The 19,277-nt window shown below is 52.3% G+C and overlaps 7 protein-coding genes across 7 annotated transcripts; 1 reads left to right on the forward strand and 6 right to left on the reverse strand.

The window, feature by feature from the left end:
• Positions 1-668: 668 nt before the first annotated feature.
• CDEST_11822 (uncharacterized protein) lies at positions 669-1,440 on the reverse strand (the record flags this gene model as incomplete). Its single annotated transcript, XM_062927978.1, has 3 exons — positions 669-1,140; positions 1,203-1,295; positions 1,349-1,440. The coding sequence occupies 3 exons, from the start codon at positions 1,438-1,440 to the stop codon at positions 1,092-1,094; spliced, it is 234 nt and encodes a 77-aa protein (XP_062784029.1). The 3' UTR covers positions 669-1,091.
• Positions 1,441-1,577: 137 nt separating this feature from the next.
• CDEST_11823 (uncharacterized protein) lies at positions 1,578-3,020 on the reverse strand (the record flags this gene model as incomplete). Its single annotated transcript, XM_062927979.1, has 2 exons — positions 1,578-2,616; positions 2,722-3,020. 2 exons carry the CDS (start codon positions 3,018-3,020, stop codon positions 1,578-1,580), a joined length of 1,338 nt encoding a protein of 445 aa, XP_062784030.1.
• A 2,820-nt stretch (positions 3,021-5,840) lies between these two features.
• On the forward strand, positions 5,841-8,462 carry CDEST_11824 (Putative ubiquitin fusion degradation protein Ufd1). Its single transcript, XM_062927980.1, has one exon. It carries the CDS (start codon positions 6,170-6,172, stop codon positions 8,459-8,461), a length of 2,292 nt encoding a protein of 763 aa, XP_062784031.1. The 5' UTR covers positions 5,841-6,169; the 3' UTR covers position 8,462.
• Position 8,463: 1 nt separating this feature from the next.
• Positions 8,464-10,024, reverse strand: CDEST_11825 (uncharacterized protein). Its single transcript, XM_062927981.1, has 4 exons — positions 9,828-10,024; positions 9,414-9,725; positions 8,914-9,340; positions 8,464-8,862 (listed from the first exon to the last, which is right to left on the reverse strand). Exons 2-4 carry the CDS (start codon positions 9,715-9,717, stop codon positions 8,817-8,819), a joined length of 777 nt encoding a protein of 258 aa, XP_062784032.1. The 5' UTR covers positions 9,718-9,725; positions 9,828-10,024; the 3' UTR covers positions 8,464-8,816.
• A 321-nt stretch (positions 10,025-10,345) lies between these two features.
• On the reverse strand, positions 10,346-11,836 carry CDEST_11826 (uncharacterized protein; the record flags this gene model as incomplete). Its single annotated transcript, XM_062927982.1, has 5 exons — positions 10,346-10,728; positions 10,793-10,854; positions 10,925-11,046; positions 11,104-11,465; positions 11,713-11,836. 5 exons carry the CDS (start codon positions 11,834-11,836, stop codon positions 10,346-10,348), a joined length of 1,053 nt encoding a protein of 350 aa, XP_062784033.1.
• Positions 11,837-12,928: 1,092 nt separating this feature from the next.
• Positions 12,929-14,908, reverse strand: CDEST_11827 (Putative histidine phosphatase superfamily, clade-2, histidine acid phosphatase active). Its single transcript, XM_062927983.1, has 4 exons — positions 14,642-14,908; positions 14,445-14,578; positions 14,235-14,383; positions 12,929-14,180 (listed from the first exon to the last, which is right to left on the reverse strand). The coding sequence occupies exons 1-4, from the start codon at positions 14,799-14,801 to the stop codon at positions 13,103-13,105; spliced, it is 1,521 nt and encodes a 506-aa protein (XP_062784034.1). The 5' UTR covers positions 14,802-14,908; the 3' UTR covers positions 12,929-13,102.
• A 1,560-nt stretch (positions 14,909-16,468) lies between these two features.
• Positions 16,469-19,224, reverse strand: CDEST_11828 (uncharacterized protein; the record flags this gene model as incomplete). The annotated part of the gene is made up of 4 exons (XM_062927984.1): positions 16,469-17,840; positions 17,899-18,381; positions 18,439-18,726; positions 18,913-19,224. The coding sequence occupies 4 exons, from the start codon at positions 19,222-19,224 to the stop codon at positions 16,614-16,616; spliced, it is 2,310 nt and encodes a 769-aa protein (XP_062784035.1). The 3' UTR covers positions 16,469-16,613.
• Between the last annotated feature and the right edge of the window lie 53 nt (positions 19,225-19,277).

The following is a 19,277-nucleotide window of genomic DNA, read 5'->3' on the forward strand; positions in this document are numbered from 1 at the left end:
TAGCCCATCATCATTCTCGCCATTTGCGTCACCATTCCAACATGTCAGCCTGAGAAAGCGATCCAAGAGGTGCGGTTAGTATCGTCTGCCTATGGTCATATCATATCCAGCCTTCTGGGAGCGAGATACAGTTGAGAGATGGCTTAGGCTTGGTAAGGCCTGTCAATGAGTTCTTCGGCCGAAGGATGGTACACCTAAACGTCTCTAGGAAGAGAAGTTGGATAAATCTGGACCTTGAAATTGCAAAGTCTGTCTTCACGTAACCCCAAGACTTGTGGCTCCGGACAACATGGACAAGTGCACATTCTGTACGACGAGCGTTTTGAATCAGCGGGACACGGCTGCCAGCAGTGTGACCTGACCATGAGGAAAATGACGTTTCCGGCATCTCCGACGCCAGCAATGTATGCCTTGCTGATGTGATCTTGAATCCATAATCTCATGCTTTCTCTCACGCCTCTCTGGTCAGCTGGGCGAGATGAGTCAGGTTCGACCATAGCCCACGAGAAACGGTTCGAGTCAGTCATGTCGAGAGAGACATGGCCAGCCTGGCAATGACAAGTTCCGAGACGGTGACACCGTGGCGAGAACTCGGAAGCTTTGGCGCCTCGCCGTTTGTTTAGCGTAACGGACGACACAATGGCAGAAGGGGAGGCAGCAGAATGAGAGGAGAATTGAGATGGTATATTGCCGTTAGGTTAGCTATTGCACAACTGACGCCTCAAACGCTGCTCTTCAAGGGTATCTTGGAAAAGACACAAAGGACTATTGATGAGAACCCGCACGCTAAGCGCGTATGCTGCCCTGAAAGAAACGTGACTACCCTGCAAGACCGCAGGGAATTCGCGCTCCCCAGCCTCGCTCTTCTTCTTCGACGGGAGTGGGAAGTGCCGTGTGAGAGTCAACCGCATATTACTAAAAGGCATAGTTCCTCTCCGGAATCGGTTTCTTCGGTCCTTCTCGGGCTTCCACTGGCATGGCCAAGACTGTTCAGGCGCGAAGACCATAACTGAAACCATCGTCAGGTGCCGGAGGGAAATGTCCTAGAGGTGTCGCAAAAAGCGACCGCGGCTCGAGCACCCTATCGAATGTCAGCGATCTGGGCATATTCCACAAGGTCGGGGAGATCGGACAGTCACACTACGAACAGAGTTAGCAAGATCACACAACATGTGGATGGTAAGAGGTAGCAGTAGCCTTACGAAAGTTGAAGTTGACCCCTCGTTGTGGACCATGCAGTACCCGCCGCAGCAGCCTCTACAGAGCCTCTGGGTTCGTTCGATGCAATCGTGACACTGTTTCGTTGTCGTCAGCTTGGGCTCCGGTCTAGGCCTCGAGTCGAACTCACATTGCTCCCGCATTCCCAGCAGCTTTTCGTGATACGAGCCTGAGCAGAGCCTTCATTAGCATCTTCGGTCTTTCTGATGGGGGTAAGAACATGCGTAGAGTTTCGCAAGTGAACCATGGTCACAAAAGGGTTCCGACCGAGAACGAGGTGACATGGACAGCATGTGTGGCGTGGCATACACTTTGGAACAGGCTATGCCTGACGGCGAACGACGTCGGACGTCGGACCGTCAGCGCAGCAACACCCTCTGCGCATCCATGACCTCGCCCATGATGCAGTCCGGGAAGCAGGCGCCGTTTCGTACCTTGATCTTGGGCAGGATCTCGTGCTCCTGGTGCTGAACCCAGGTGCCGCCCTCGGCGTCGACGACAATCACGTCCGAGTCGGCCAGTTCCGTCACGGCGCCGGGCGCCTGGTAGCATTCCTCGCACCACCACTTGTCGCAACCGGCGCAATACCGTTCTCGGAGGCAGTCGATGCATCGTGCGACAAAGGACGACGAAGGGGCTTCCGGACCCGAGTGTGGCGCAGTCGCAGCCTTGACCGACGACGTCAGGAGCGGCGGCGGCGAGAGGAGCGGACGTTCGATCGCGGGCGTGCCGGTGTGGATCGTCATGCCTTCCGGAGCGGCACCGCACCCGGCGCATCCACCCAGAGCGACCGTGGCCACGGCCCAGTGACGGGCTGTCGGCGGGATCCTCACCTTGCCGTACGCAGGCGAGTTCATGTGGTGAGGACCGGTGCAGGCCAGGCCATCAAAGGCGATGATGCCGTGGCAATCGACCAAGGCGTTGGCCCATTCCTCCACCAACGGCCGTGCGATGATGCGGCCCTTCTTCTGATACCAGTCTTCCCCCTCGCTGCGGAGGGAGGAGGTCAGGGCCTGCTGCGACTTGGCGTTCCAACCCGCTCCGATTTGCGCCCCTTGCGAAGGTGTCCCAACTGTCCTAGACGAGACGGTCGATGCCGTCATCGGCAGCAGTGGAGCGTCTTTGGCACCAAAGACGTACAGGCCTTTCAGTCGAGGCATGCCCTCGGGCCGTGACGGTCTGCAGGCATACTGGAGGGAAGCACAGAGCTTGCGCTCGTTGAGGTTCTTGACGCCGCGGATAGAGAGAAGACGAACGTTATAGGCCGGGTCGAGGATGATTTCGTGGCAGAGCTCGGCCGTTACGGAGAGACCATCGAGGACCAGCGTCTGCACATCTTGGAGAATGTTTTGTCGGCGAATGTTGGACAAGATGCCCCTCAGCGGGCCCGAGTAGAAACTGTTTGAGGTCATCACGTCAGCCGACAGTTGCGCCGTTTGGCCTCCAGCGATCAAGGAAAGGGGGCTCGACTGTAGGGGGTGGGAAACGGGGGGATGGACGCACTCATCTTCAGTCAAATTCTCGTCGAGCTGGGCGTTGCGCCAGACTTCCCCCCCGCGGTCGATACCGTCAATGTCAAACTGCGCGCCACGAACTTGGGCGAGGTCGAGGTGCCTGAAGACGCCCGAGGTGTGCTTGATGAGTTCTCGGAATGCTCGGCTTGTGGACGCAAGTATCAGGCGATCATAGGCGGAGAGATGAGGAGCTGTATGGGCGAGGATGAGAGGGTTGGAGAGGAGGGAGAGGAGAGTTGTGGCAGGGTTCCCGTAAAGCGTGTAGGCGTCTTGGACGTCCGGGAGCATGTTACGGCGAACGCGCGCGGTGGAGAGTTCCGGGGAAGCAGGGACAAGGAGTTGTGTGACGGCCGTAAACCACAAAGGTTCGCGGCGATCAAGTCAGGAGATAGGTGGTGAAGTCGACGAAGGAAGAGGAACAGAAAAAGAGATAGAGAGGGAAAGAGAGAGAGAAAGGACTAGTAACAGAGAGGGACGGAAATGGCCTTCAAGGTTGGCTGGGCGGTTTCGCTGGCAGTGGCGCAATCTCGATCGGCGTCTGGGCTGGTGATAACGCCGACGGTTTACATGGGGGGATGAGAGAGAGGCACACAGAGGAAGATGGAGAGAGAGCTCTAGCTTGGTGGTGGGCAAGTCTACAATCTTAGAAGCTTTATCGAACAGGACGAGGTGTCGGTCTAAATATCCACGGCGTCGAACCTTGCCAGGTACGAGAGGCGACGGTGGACTAGTGTCCGGACAAAACAAGACAAGAAACGTGGGAGAGTCTGTCTATCCTTAGCTTTGCGGTGAGGAGGTGCTCCGTGAAGCAGAGTCGAGACAGGCAAGCGGATGTACATTAGAGCAAGGGGGACTGGACTGGGACTGGGAGTGTCTTCCGCCGCCGACGTTGTACACTACGGATACCGTCGACAAGATGCGCCGAGAGATGCAGCACGGGCAGGCTAGTGCCCAGGAGGCTAGGCCGGTCCAAGTTCCCAGAGGATTGATGTCCAAGAGAGAAAGAGAGAGAGAGAGAGAGACAGGAAGTTGGTCCACACCCTTTCCACTTCACGCCAATCCATTGTCTCCTGTCTGGCCCTCTGTTCTCTTACTTATTGGAGGTTGGGGCAGATTCAAGCAGCACAGAGACGGGCGAAGGCAGGTAGAGACGCATGAGTGACAAACGACCGCCCGCCCCGCCCATCCAGCGGCACCACTCACCCACTCACCCAGCAGGGCAGGTCTTGTCGGCATGCATAGGGTGGTGGGTGGGGTGGTATCTGGGGTCGGACCCTGAATGAAGGATCCCGGATCGGCCGTGTCCAGTCAGTCAATGGAGCGAGCCATCATTGGGGGCAGAGAGGCAAATAATAGTGCGGTTGAAACGGCAGAGCTTCAACCCGCCGTCAGGCGCAGTCTTGGCAAACGCAGGGTAACAGCGAGCAGGCCCGTTGCGCTGGCACCTCGACATCAAAAGTTCGTTGTTGAGGCTCTCTTGAGACCGTATCATGATAATGCGTGGACGTGGCATCATGCGCCCATCTGGAAAAACACGACAGCTAACGGAAAGGGAGGAAAGCCGACATTGTATGGGCTGAGGTATGGAAAGGCAACGGACGGGGGGTGGTGGTGAGCAAGGGAAGAAATGTAGTGAATTGACAAGGGGGGGGGGGGGGGGGGGCGTTCATCGTTAGACTGATGGGAGGTGTTGAGGCGCTTCTCATCAAAATAACAAATCGAATGAGAGAGAGAAAGAGAGAGACCCTGCGGATCTGATGCGCATTCCCGAGCACTGCCGCCAGAGGCAACGGCCGAGATGGTCTCCGTCGCTTCGCAAGTCAGTCCATTAACTGGACTTATCTTATCCCGTCCCATCAGATCCATGCCCGAATGCCAAAGAAAGAGGAGGCTGGCTGTACCCTAAGCTCCGTCAAGCTCAGCTGTGTGCATGTGTGTCTGTCTAGCTGTGCAGGTCTCTCTCTGAAACCGTTGGAGGACCAGATTAGCCGCTCCAACCGCTTAAAACTGCCCTGACTGACCGGTGGGTGATGACCTTCCGATTGCAGTAGCTTTGCGTGCATGTCACCCTACATTACTTTACCGTAACGCAACGCAACGCAACCAGCGCAACTCACCGAGCGTGCCTCCTTGGTTATGGTGTCCCAGAGACGAAGGCTTGCCTGGTTATGAACGGTTCCCACTCTACGCTGCGCTACCGCTCTGACAGCCTCACCCGATCTACAACCATTCAATTCCGCCCGTGGCTGTCCATCACACCAGGCCGGGACAGGGGAAGCACAGCGAGCTCTGGGAGATGTGAGATGCCATATATATGGACGTCTTGTTTTGACCGGGGCTCGGCCCAAACAACCATTGCAGAGGTGTCGTCTCCCTCCTGCGTGACACCGTCTGGGGATAACAGAGGAGGGGCATGTTTTGGCCGATGGAAAATGGTTCCTTGCTGACCTATTTTGGGGAGAGCGTTTCGGCGCGCTGATCCGCTAGCTGACATGGCGCTCCGGGGCTCACGGAGTGACAGTCCGGGGCCTCGGAGTCGGTGTTTCTCTCGCCAGTTTGGTTTCGGCTGTTTTTGGCGACCGCCGACAGGGAACATTTGAAGCAACAAATAGTGCCCAGGAGCTTCTTGGCAACCGCGCAGCATGATTCCGTCTCGGCCTCGGCCATGGTTGAGGTTAAGTGTGTCGTTGTGTTGCAGTGTGTTAGCGGACAGTGTTCAGTCACTCCTGTACCTCCTCGGGTACCTATCTACCTACGATGTAGGGAGGGACTGACTGTGCTCGAAGCCAAGCGGCCAAGCAGGACAGGTGCCTTTTTACTCATTGAGAGTGACCGCAGTACTTCAATCCAGGCGCCAATAGTCAGTCTCGGCACCCTCGGGCCCGCGAGCGGTGGGAGAGATAAGCACGCACGAGATTAAGCACGAGCTGGCTGTGGCGCGAGCTGGCCAGAAGAGGCCTAGAACATTGTGGCTGTCGTGGCTCGATACTGTCGTGGCCAGGTTGTGCATGCACCGGGGTCCTTTCTAGGTACCTAGGTATGCTATGGAATCCCGAAGAAACCCCCACCATCCATTGCTTTGCTGATTCATCGCGACTCTCCCGCTGTGTTTCCCGGCAGATCCAGCATGGAGTGGCGTGTCTGAATACCGAACCATAATACTCTGTCCGAACTCGAACGATTCGATACGATACTTGACTTGGTCTTCTCCCTGCCCTGTCAGATTGCGACACTTCAAACGCCAGCAGTGATCTCTTCACGACAGAGCCATTCGCCCATCGATTGCCCCTCCACCCCGCCGAGACCTCCCTGCCGCAACTCGTTAGTCACGACAAGTCCGCAGGCCAAACGAGAAATCCCTGGTATTATTCAAGAAGCGACGCGCACGAACAAGACCACGAACGATCACGAACGACCACACACAGCACGAAGCCGATATGGACGAACCTCCCCAGCCTGAACTGGAGTGGTCTGCGCCCTTTGCAGTACTACCCTATTCGAAATCCGCCTCTCGGGACTTGCGCGGCGACAAGATCCTCCTCCCCCAGTCCGCACTCGAACAGCTGCTCGCTGCGTCTCCCCGACCGCCAGCGCCTTCTCACTCGTCCTTCACCTCCTACGACCCCTTCAATCCGTATGCTCGTCACCAACAGACCCAATATCAACCCAGAGACACCTCCCAGCAGCTACCCAACCCCTTGATGTTCCGTTTGGTCAACCAAGAAAACGGAAATGCTGTCTACGCCGGCATTCGCGAGTTCTCTGCCGAGGAAGGCGAGATTGCATTGGGCCCGTATCTCATGGAGGCCTTGGGCATTCTCCCGACCGAGTTTGGCAGCCGGAGTGTCAATGCCGAACCCATCGACCTGGCCAGCGACATGCTTCCAGATTCGCTTCCCGAAACGCAGCCGAGGGTGACAGTGCACGCGAAACAGCTGCCTAAGGGTACTTACGTTCGTCTCAGACCGCTCGAAGCAGGTTATGACCCCGACAACTGGAAGTCGCTGCTCGAGCGCCAGTTGCGTGAGAGTTATACCACCCTTACAAAAGACACCGTTCTGGCAGTCCGTGGCGTCAAAGGCGAACACTTCAAGTTCCTAGTCGACAAATTCCTGCCCGAAGGCGATGGCATCTGCGTTGTCGATACCGATTTGGAGGTTGATATCGAGGCTCTCAACGAGGAGCAAGCCCGCGAGACGTTGCGCCAGATCATGGCTAAGGCCCAACCTGGTACTGCGAATGGAAGTTCGAGAGGGGGTGAACTTGACATATGGAAGCCGGTTGAGGGCCAGGTTCTACCTGGAGAATACGTCGATTACGAACTGCCCTCCTGGGACCGGACTCGGCCACTGACTATCACGCTTTCTGAGATGTCTTCCCCGGACGCAGTAGACCTGTTTATAAGTCCCAAATCCACTCGACAACGTGCCAAACCTCGGGACTCGGAGCACGTTTTCGGCAGCTTCACGCCCGCCGAAGACGGAACAAACTCTATCACTATTCAGCCTACGAATGTCGAGCTCGAAAATGCAGAGATGCTGCTGATATCGGTTTATGGCCACCCCTTGACGGCCAGTCTTGATGGAACAGCACCACTTGGTTTCCGCCTCAGCGCCAAAGCCGCACTCGAGGGCGTGTCGCAAGGTAGGCCTGTTGATTTGGCCAATGGCGTGACAAGGTCCGCCGACGAGGAACAGTGCAAAAATTGTCTGCAGTGGGTGCCTAAACGAACCATGGTACTGCATCAGAACTTTTGTTTACGAAACAATACCGTTTGCCCAAAATGCAAACAAGTCTTCAAGAAGGGATCGCCAGAGTGGCATGCGCACTGGCACTGCGAATATGATGACGCCTTTGGCGATTCCCCGGCAAGCAAAGCCAAGCACGACAACATTCGGCACAGTGAATGTCAATGCCCGGCTTGTGATTTCACGGCGCCGTCTTTAGTGGAACTGGCACTACACCGGACGAGCGTCTGTCCCGGGAAGTTGATTCTTTGCCAGTTCTGTCATCTTGAAGTGCCTCAGGAGGGTGATCCATTGAACCCATCCGCAGAGACAATCTTGTCCGGCCTTACGGCACATGAACTGGCAGATGGCGCCCGAACAACGGATTGTCATTTGTGTTCAAAGATCGTCCGCATGCGAGACATGACAGCACATATGAAGCACCACGAGCTGGACAAGGTTTCCCGGCCCAAGCCCGACATTTGTCGCAATGCGAATTGTGGCCGAACGCTTCACGGTGTTGGATCCGCTGGCGCCGTCGGTTCAGGGACGGCGATGGGACAAGGTCCTGGCAACGATTTAGGCCTCTGCTCGTTGTGCTTCGGACCCCTCTACGTCAGCATGCACGACCCAGAAGGCAAGGCTCTTCGACGCCGCATTGAGAGGAGATATCTCGGTCAGTTGATGTCAGGCTGTGGGAAGAAGTGGTGCGGGAACGAATGGTGTCGCTCAGGCAGAGCTAATCTTGGGCTCGAGGCCAAGGGAACCAGCGCGCAAGCTGCCCTACCGCTCGTCAAACCTCTGGTGCAAAGTATTCCTCAGCTTGAGGAACCCATGCACTTTTGCGTCGATGAGGCTTCACAGAAGCGGAGGAAGCTGGCACAGATGCTGGCTGGTGAGGGGGTTTGGGATTTCGAGTGGTGCATTGCCGCGTGTGAAGCAGCCTCAGGAGATTTGGACAAGGCACGAGAGTGGCTGTCGAACTGGGCGCCAACCCGGTAGCAGAGTATATGAGCATGCGGATATACGTTCACGCAGATATTCGGGCAAAGATGCGGGCAATATAGCGGATACGTGATGTGTTAGTGTACGACATATGATTGATACCACATAGACCAACTAGGCATGAAGATAGAACTGGATCATGTTGAGCATTGCAAAATACAGGCGGGTATAACTGGAACAAGAATATGGCAAAGACCGGCACGTCGTCGAATGCCCAATCAAGCGAAATTCAGGTTCAAAAATGCCAGGCTGCAATGTTACATAGGTCATGATATGGACGTGTTTTGTGAAGCACTCTAGATGCAAGAGTACAATGCTTCTCCCTCATGTAACCTCTATGTCCTGCCCTGCTCTACAGAGGTTGATAGCCTGCGACAGGCTGACTGATATAGGGAGGCCTGTATCAACGTCAGTATTGGACTCGCTGTTTGCTTTCACTCAGGACTTACTTCAACAAGTTCCGAGCACCAACAATGGCTGCCGCACCTCCGGCAAAAATACCTAGCAGCCTGCTCCAATTGGCATTGCCATAAACTGACTGGCCAACGGAGAGAGCAAGGAGATCGTAAACAAGACAGCCACCGAAGATCCAATCACTAGCACTGGCCAACAGCCCAAATCCCACGCCGGTAAGCACCTTCAACGTAGTAGACGGCTGCTGGTGGACGAAGTAGGCGACCGATGTGTTGTGCAGAATATCCAAGACTCCGATGCCGGCAAACGTCTTCGCAACGACGTGAGTGAGAACCGAGTTGATCGACTTTGTGTTCATCGGCGGAAGACGCTTGAAGATGAAGTAAAGTTGGGTTAGACTGTTGATGGTGACAAATATATTCGCAGTCTTGAGGTTCGAGCTGTTCCAGAAGATCATCCAGGCTGTCACGACTAGTCAGCTTATACGTCCTGTTTACGATCCTCCAGGGCAATTATTTCAGAATATTGTACTTACTAGCGATGCAAAGGTTACCAATGGCATAAAATGGTGCAAAATCAATCATCGTTCCAATATCCGCATCCATTGGCTCGACGCTGACATCCGCTTTGTACAAGCGCCATAGCCAAGCAAGCTGAAAAAGCTGCTGGGGGAAGAAGAACCCCGCGATGAAGAAGGGCTGCGGTGACCAAAATGACAGGTTGGCGTCATGGACATCTTTCATGTTAGGAGTGCTGAGCATGCCATAGTTCTGGGCTGCAAAGTCGACAGCGAAGGACAGTGGCGCGAGCCATTTGGCCGTTGAGAGAGAGACACCCATTGCTGCTGCTATTGTTCACGTTGTTCTGGTCAGGACCCAAGTCTCTGGCTTATGTGGTAATTTGAAAAGGAGCGGATGTTTGACACGATGAGATTATGGGGTGTACATACACACTCTTAGCACCCCAGCGACTCGGGACAGTGCTCAGGCATGACGTTCATGATGTTCTGCGTCAGGGTTCGACAAATGACGGAGAATAGCGCACATTTCATCGCCCCGGTCGAGGTAACTCTGGGCAGTGAGGTGCCCATGACGTGTACATCGTTCTCGGGTGTGTTCCCGCAACAAAGTTGCCAGTTAGTCGAGGGATCCCATACGTCATTGACTTTTTGGATGCCCAGAACGGGCGTCGACGGTAATCGCACCGATTGGCCCCGCCTTTTTGCCTCCGGCCGGTCCCGTCTGGCGTTTTCGGCAAACGATCGGTCTCTGACCGTGTTAACTCAAGCCCAAAGCAACAATCAAATTGACGGCTGCTCGACTGATCCGTACCAATTGGATTAATCAACAAACTAGGGTTGAGGTCTACGATTCCAAGTTTACCTGTGACACAGGCTTTTTTGCATTGTCGGTGGCTCCGATCTGGGAAACCGTCGTCGCGGGGTTTGCGAGTATATCTGTCACTACATCAATAAGTAAGCTCATGTCCACTGTAGGTCACAGTATGCTCTCTGGAAGCGTCGCATATGCTTTCCTGTGCACCTTTAATGACATCGTCTGATATCAAAGGAGGATGGCTCATCACGGTAAGTGGATAAGTCGTTGTTCCCGTCAAATCCGACTCATCTGTGCACCCAGCCTTTTGACCTCCTTTTCCCCGAAAAAGCGGCTTTGTTCTTGCTTGTCCGATTGTTTCGATCGGTTCATGTGGCATGTCTGGGTTTGATAATCCAGGGACTTGATGAAACCACGAAAGTTTCTGCAGCATTTTGCGCAGCGATGGTACGCACGAGCATACGATCAAGGTGCTGATTTCAGCTTCAGACCATATTATGGGGATCGCAAGGTCATCTGTTGCGGAGGGTGTCAGTCTGTTCTCTGGATATCAACGAGTGGCCAAACGCCAGACACTCACAGGTGTCATCATGACCCATTTGAGAAACAGAGTGCATTCGGATTACAGAAATAGCAACCACCCTGAAAAAGAGGTTAGAAATGTGGCCAACTTGCAGCGAGTAGAGTGAAAGGGCGAAGATGGAAGTCGCACATCAAGCCGAGTGACAACATAGCAATAAGGCCGAGTCTCTTGACTAACGGCAGCTGTAACCTCCATAGAGTAGGTATAGGCTCTATGAAAAGAATAAGGTCTGAGCAAAGGTTGAAGGCAAACTAGTTTTGGGTTGAGTATTAGCCTGACGGCTGCCAAATGTACTGGGGTTTACTCACACCGCACCACCAAAGTACGGGAAGATCAAGGCATACTCCTTCCTTTTCAACCGTCCAGGCCTTCGCAACCGGCTTACACTGAAATACAGGAATCAGGCTTTCTTCAATTGCCTGACAGCAAAGAAACGCAATGATGCCTTTATTCATCATTATCAGCCGCCGACCTGGAAGCATGCGGATGTATAAGACCGCAAAAGACATTTTGGCGAGCGCCAATCCATAACTGTAAGTTGCAGACGTTACAATGGTAAGCTTTGTTGCGATGTCGTCAGTCCGCCTGTTTTCAAAGTCCTCGAGATAACTGACTTTAAGAAATTGCTCGTAAGCAGCAATGCTTATGTCCTGGTGATGTTTTCCAAACCCTGAATGAGCCGCTATATGATTCAATTAGCACGCAAGAACAACAAGCAAAGCCATAGAAAAGCTACTTGCAAATGAGTGTTGTAGTGCACATGGCGATCGTAAAAGCCTGGGCACTGGTCGTAAGCTCATCGTCTTCTGTAAGGGGTTTCTATTTCTAATAAATTCACACACCCAGCTGGCAGTGATGAGAACATCGCCATTAGTTAGATTGGCCGGCAGAAATTTGAAGCTAATAACGTTTCTTACTATCGTCGAGTCCGTATGCTCGTAAATTTGAGCGGACCATTATTCGTACTGATATAACCAGAGTGGTAAGGCAGATCATGCCTATTGTCGAACCGATGAGAGTGGCAACCCTATCGTCCGCCATGGCTACAAAGCTTTATCGCTACGACGCGAATACTTGTATGCAACATGGGCGAATCAGTAAATGGGCTGTAGATCTCGTTCAGTTACAGAATAATTCCGTTTGTTGCATTGCGGTCGATCACGACTTCGCATCCTGTGGATTGAAATGCACCTATTTCATATCCCTATGTCCAGTGCACACGGAACAACCATGGAAAAAGTAAGGTAAAATGGGGAAGAAAACCTCAAGCAATCGGACATCTGGCACTGTTACAATTTAAATTGAGGGGCATTCTGCTTTTAGGGAATTCAATTAGCATGTGGTGATGAAAACAACACAGCAGCCAGACCCCAGCACCCCAAATCATGCCAAATAAAGTTTTTATGGACCTCAATCACTAGTCAAGACTGAGGAATCCAGAGAGACCAAGCATACGACAGGTGGTTGTGGCATCAGTCCGTGCAAAGCTTCCTTCGGACCAGGCGAGAATTTCTGCCAGGAAATACGTTAAATGTCGATTTTCTCCGTAGATTGTGTTTCAAAAAAAAAAACACTGTAATAGATGTGCCTCATGTTGCTCGATTTCTAACTTGACCTACGTGATTGGCCCAAGTCTAACTTGATGTGTGCCTAGGAATATGCATGTTCAAACATCCAATGAATAACATCCTTTGGACTTTCGCTTGTTCGGCTTTCGCTGCGCCAGTCACTCTGGGAGCTCTCCGTATAAAGTTTTGCCTTGTGACTCTTTGCCTGGAAAAAACCATTTCCATTAAACGAAAACTTAGAAATACATTTCTCATCTCCTCAATATGCCTATCGGACTTGTTAGTTTATCGCCGCTACGTGAACACTGGGCAACCCTTGCTAATTGTAGGAGAAGTAGGATACTTTGGTCACAATACCTGATGGCCTCCAAGCATCTCCAAACGACAAGGGTCAGTAAGTTTAAGCATGCTTTATGTATACTGTACCTGTAAGCCTTCCCATGAGTGACTCGGGTAATGATCAGTCCCGACGCCAACCAGAATCGGGAAAATGATTAATCACGAACTGGAAGACTCGATGACGGTCTTATCGTCTGATCATAACAAAGTATTGAGGAAAGAAAGGAGCTAAAGCAAACAGAGCCGGGATATTGGACTGGAACATGTAAGACGACCCTTTTCCTTCATTCAGCCTCTAGTATATAATATCTTTACCAAAAACAGCTTCATGTGCAAATTACTATTGTAAATACAAAGTTACATCGCTCTAGTAACTATACTGTGCTAGTGTCAACATCAGTCAAGGAGCGATATGACTCAACCACGGACTGCTAAGATCAGTGTAGAAACTCGCTCCCTTGACCTCCGTCGGTGCTCCTGGGGTTGTTACGTTGCAGTTGTTGATCCAGTTGCCTTGGGCTTCAAGCTTTTTAGCAACATATGTTCTGTAGTCATCCAACAAGCACGAAGAACCGGGTCCGCTTTTGCAGGAAGGTACTGGATAGACAGCATCATTGAGACGAATGCGTACGTATGTCGCATTGCGTGAGCCTTGTGTTGGTGGATGGGGCTGTGTGGAGTTACACCTCCGGGGCGTGCTGGCAAATGTCTCGTTTCCAGCCACGACGCAGTTGAGTCGCTCAAAGGCTATGGTTCCTCGCATGGTGGTGTATCTGGAGCTGACAAACAAGCGAGCGTCATCTTTCTCGGTGCTGGAAAGTGGCTGCTGCTCGTCAAAGACTCCGGAAGCGGCCACCAACTGGTTAAGCTGTCCGTCATTGAGGAAAGACATGATGAGCTTTGGCAGGTTGAAAGAGGACCCATCTTCGCGCTTGCCAGTTACCGAAGGGCCATTGTCGAAGATACCCATTAAAGCATTCAGATAAGGCGTCATCATCGTTTTGGGGATATCGGTGCCTGGGCCAACTCCGTAGTAGTAGCGAAGGTCCTGAAAGTATTCGTACTGGAGGAATTCATCGTCGGAAAATATGTCGCACCACGGCGAGAGACGCCCTGTGATTTGACTCTCGTAGCCGCAAAGATACGGGATTTGAGACACGTCGTTCTCCGTCAAAGTGAGATTTCCCTTGATAAGTGCCTGTAGACGGGCCTGAATGGGGGGGATGTAGACACTATTCCACTTCGTCACGGAGTCTCCTCCCTCGGTGTCCTTGAATGCGGGACACATATCGGAGGGGGCCAGTGAGTCGCCAATGCCGCCAGGAAATCCTCGAGAAGTTACAGATATTACATCTCCGAACAGCGTGGCATTTGTTCCTAGGAAACCGCGGACGAAAAGCTTTGCAGTCTGAAGAACCCGGGAGTAGTTGTTGGCCCAAACCATAAAGTCGTCACCTTCGGTATAAAGTTCAGGATATCTGTCTCTAGTTAGCCAAATGATTTCCATCCCGCCGGGTAAATTGGATAGTCACCTGGTCCGCATGGTATAACCAAGGTCAAACGCCTCTTTGTAGCCTGTCGGGCTGAGGTTCGAAATTTGGGACGAAGGGTTCGTCAAGGCTGGCTGCCACTTTGACAAAAAGCTGAGACTGCCAGAAGCAGTGTAGTTTGCTTCCTGGAACTGTGCGTCTTGAAATCAGCATCATCATCGCGTTGTGCAGAGATAATGTCGATAAACTGACTCGCTTCTGCATCGAAACCCATCCATTGTAAGCGCCGGGGTCGGGGTATCGCGACCCATGGCGAAGGACGTACGCCGCTTGATCGACAATGCAGTTATCCGGAATGTCTGACGAGATCCCATGGACGTTGGGCCCTGGTGCGCAAATGTCAATTTTTGTGATATGTGTTAGTGATTTCCAGGATAGTGGACTCATACCTGCAAACCAAGGGCCATTAGCACCAACGTGCTCCAGTGGATGTGCGGCAGATTCGCTGGCCGGAAGGTTGATATCCTGGATCGGGGCAAGGGACCTCGAGCTTCCAGCCACACTCGCCACAAGACAGACGAGACCGAATTTGACTGATGCCATCTTCATCTTTCACCGCGTAATCAACAATGGCGCAGAGTCTGCTCGGTGTTCACCACTCCGGCGACCTAACATTTCACTATATACTCATTCCGTCTCTGATCTCGGTCCGGTCATTGCCGGCCACGTGCTCTTATCGTGGTGTTTACGTCTCTCGGGTCTGGAGCGGATACTTGTAATCTTGTAATCGCGCGTAATGTAACGTCAAACCTGCCAGGCACGTGAGAAATATGTGTTTGTGATTCGATGGTTCTAACAGGGTTATGGAGGCTACAGGGATTGCTTCCCAGAAAGGGCACTGTCCCCGTGAGTACTTCCACTAGCGTGCCAGTCACTATCACTTCTGGGGTTGGCCGGTCCTCGGAACAGGATTTATTGATCGTTAAAACCTGTCCTTTATGCCAGAGAGAACTTCGGCCAATCCAGTTTCCTTCGAAGACCACGGGTCGAGCTATGGGAGGCCCAAGCCAGTGTGTACGCGGATCGTGCATGTCGAAGGTGCCTGTTGGAATGCCCACCGGATTATCGATGGGAAAGTGGAGACAGAGGCTTGACTGGGCCAATTAGATCACACGGATCTACCTCCGTCAGAGTGGGTTCGTCTGGCCAGCCATATCACAGCCACCATCGATTGCTGCCCTTCACATTAGATTCTCTCCTGCAACCCAGTAGAATTCACCACTAACTCTATACAATACTATCAAGCCGTTCGTTCACTTGAATGACCCTGTGATACCAACAGTACCGCTTAGGCTTGGGTTGACAATGTGTTTATGCTTCAACATTCACAAAGGACAGTCAGTTCAATGTCTTGGAAGACACAGAGGCAACAAGCATATTCTAAGGAGTCTGAATGTTTTGTCAGAGTCTAAAAATACGTTTGAATAGGGAATAACAGTGACATAGCCCTCTTGGCAGCTGTTGCAGTCTGAAAATGATGGGCTCCGCAGCGGACAGGCTGAAGGGCATCAAGCGCGGAGTAGCTTTACGTGAAGCTAGGCTGGAAGGCTACTGGGACCGCCTGCACGTCTTTTGTAGGGAATCAGAAAACAGGCAAGACAATGGGCTTGTTAGTTGGGGCCCATAAAGGTCAAGCGTAAGACAATAAGCAAAGCTAATGTCAAACAAGAGGCAGGTATAATCAAGTATTTCTCTTCAGAGTTAAACCTTCCTTGATGAAGATTTGCGCGTATGAGACTATATTATGTGAAGCAGTAGAGCTCCACTATGTTGGCAGTTATCTACTAATGTATGCACGCTGAAGTGTGTGACAAACAGAAAAGTAATGACGTTGTAGTCCAGCAGCTCCTCTGGCGATAGGAAGCTGGTTTACAGCCTTGGAGGAACAACTGCCAGCTGTTTATTAATTTTGAGGTGTTTCATGGCGTTGTCCTGATACAACGCCTGATTCCAGAATTTGCACTGCTTGTGGGTAATGAGGAATGACTAGCGCCAAGCACCTCGCTTGATTCAATAGTCCTGTTTCCGAGCTTTCGGGTCACTTAACGAAGCCGAGCGCCGTTCGGGCGTGTAAACTCAAGCGAGCCGACTGTTGGTCGTGAATGGAAAACTTTTCCAGGGCAATCGAATCTCAATTTTAAAAGCGATCTGCATCGTATGTTGTGACATATCCCCAAAAACTCAAACTAGAATCTGCTTTGAGTTATGACCACACCACTATTTTGCATCGGAGACACTGTAAAAGGGTTCGCAAGCTTCCTAGCTAGTAAAGATTTCAGGTAAGAACCTATCAAACGTGCTTATCTGGCCAGTGAGCCATCTAAGATCTGCAATAGTAGTGAAACATGCCCTCTGCTAAGGTCACCAGCCCGTGGGAGTCCCCATGTCCAGTCCATCAAATGTGGACAGCTGTCTGTTGATATGTTCAGGGTCTGGCATAGCCAAATGATCCCAAGAAGCGTTTGCGCTTAGATACCTCGAGAACAGCTGATCCATGGGAGGAGGATGCCCATCGTCCACCTCGGTCGCGGGGTGATGGCCGTGGGGTCCTAATGACCGAGGTGGCTCTGTGCCAGCTCTAGATCTGCTCAGATGCGACCCCAAATTCTTCCGAAGTGTCTCTACGTAATCTGGCTCGCTTGGCTGAATTCCGTGTCGAGAACAAAGATAATCCTCTCTAATTTTCCACGCTCTCAAGATGAAGTTGCCCAGAGCAATGTTGTACTCTTGAGAAGGATCAAGGAACTCGGGATGGTACTCGTAAAGGTCGGGGATTTGTTGCCACGCCCTTTCGACCAAGGCTCCCGTCAAGCGCTGGCTCAGCTGGCCTACCATCAAAATGACAACATCGTATTGAAAGAGCAGCTTCAGGAACCAGTGGAACCCAGGATGCTTGTTCAACTTGTACGCATTGATGCTCTGTTCCGTTACCATCACGGACCACTTGAAGAGGTTGTCTTTCGGCGTCAAGATCTCTGTGCCCCATTCTGGCTGCTCCTGTGGAGTACAACTGGTCTCCTTGATTTTCTGAAGTACAAGGGACTTCAACAGACCTGCAAACTCGTGTACCGGGCCGGCAGAAGGATCGGAGTTTTTCTCAATGACGTTGTTCAGTCGATCCTCGAGAGTCTTGATAAAGCCGCTAATCTGAGCTGATTGTAATTTGGTTCTTCTGCCCGAACTTAGGGTGCTCAGTTCGCTGTGGAGCATGAGGGACTCGATGTCCTGTTGTTGATGGATGCAGAAGCCAATCTGATAGATCAACAGCGGAATCACCATTTCGGTCGGCCCTTCGCGTTCTTGATATCGTTCCGTCGCACCAGTGTGAAGATCGGCGTCGTTCAAATTCTTTGGCAGTTTGCAGTCGCTTGGTCGAGGGAGCAGCGACTGACTCAGGCCCGATATCATGGAAAACTTTGAGTCTAACATGAATATTTGCCACCAGATTCGGCGCCGCATTTCTGTTTCGAAGGGCGGAAGACCAAGGAGCTCCCCGTCCCTATGGAGGCCCATTTTCTGTGCAATACGAACACAGATGCCGTTGAGGATCCATGCTCCATGGATGTTGCACCTCCCCTGGATTGACATCTCCCACAAAGTCAGCATATTATACATATAACAGAGATTTGGTGCCATAGAGCCTCACCATATGTAGAACCAAAGCTTGAAGGGTCGTTAGATCGTGGGATTTGAGAAAATCCGCTCGGAACAAACTGGTCCTCACGCCGGAGGAAAACCGCCGGAAAGCAGTCTTGCATGTAGTGCCCAGTATAGTCATACATTCCTCGTCTGTCATCGTGATAATAGAGAGGCTATAGACCGCAAAAAGAAGGGCCTCGGCATTGTGTGGCAAGGATCTAGGGTTACTGGCGGCTTCGACCACAAATGGTTGCAACGTTGGAGCGTGGACGATCTTGGTGAGAGAATTGGCCCGATCAAGGAACATTTGCCACAGGCGAAATATCTGACCAGCGCTTGGATATAGGTCTCGGGGATCGTCGTAGGCCGCATCTCCACCAACAAGCAGATACTCGCTGTAGTCGGGCATCGATGCTCCGGGGTCCCAATCGTGTGGCTCTGCTTCAACTGCCTCGTCTTCTTGTTCAACAAGCTCTCTCATGCCGCGCAGCTGTATGGCTATTATCAGCAAGTTGTCTTCAAGCTGATTTGGTTCTGGAGAACACACCTCTTCGTAAACTGTGGCCCAAAGGAAGTTGTCCATGAACCGCACAGTGCCATCTTCCACGACGAGTTTTCCAGCAGGCTTCCAATTCAGTTCGTTGTTTTGGTATTTCGGGATGTTCGAGGACTGTGGTGCAACGGTCATGGTCTCAAAATCCAGAGGCTCCTCGCTGGCTTCCGCATACTTGGCCAAAAGCTCCTCGCATCGGGCAAGTCTGGCCTGCAGCTCTGCATTGGGTCGCCTTCGCTTCCGCACCGGTGCTGGAATACTGGGACTGCATGTTGCTTTGGACTATTTCATTGTCTTATTAGCGTTCCGATGCTGACTCGGGAATAACGCTGGCACAGATTGGAGACGTGGAAAGAAACATAGAGGGTTAGGATGCTCATCAGCGCCCGTCGCGATGATGAGGAGGCAAAGCAGATGGGGAGAAGGAATAGACAGCCTCACGCTGAGCCTCGTGATGCGCTTTCGTACCTTGACGCAGTTTGCACACGGATAATTCCGATCGCACTTCACCTTCCGGCGCTGGCACAGAACGCAGGCTAGAGGCCGAGGCTGTTTTGATGAGGGATTTTCCTTAGGAGAGGCCGACATTTTGTTTGAGGAGTGACAAGTCTCGTCAGATGTAGGATAGGCACCGGAAGCCTGGAGCAGTCCGCTCAGCCGACCGCGGGGACGGGTATATACAACAGAGCGATCGGGGTTCGGCCAGGCACTGACCGACTTGCGGTACTTGCCGTGGTGGGTGCTCTCAATGCCTCCTATACTGTGCCTGCGGTACTTCATCCCACTCAATGTTCACCAGGCGTAAAGTGTGGGTAAAATCAGGGCCTGGACAT

This window comes from Colletotrichum destructivum, chromosome 7 (genome assembly GCF_034447905.1).
Source record: "Colletotrichum destructivum chromosome 7, complete sequence".
NCBI lineage: Eukaryota > Fungi > Ascomycota > Sordariomycetes > Glomerellales > Glomerellaceae > Colletotrichum > Colletotrichum destructivum.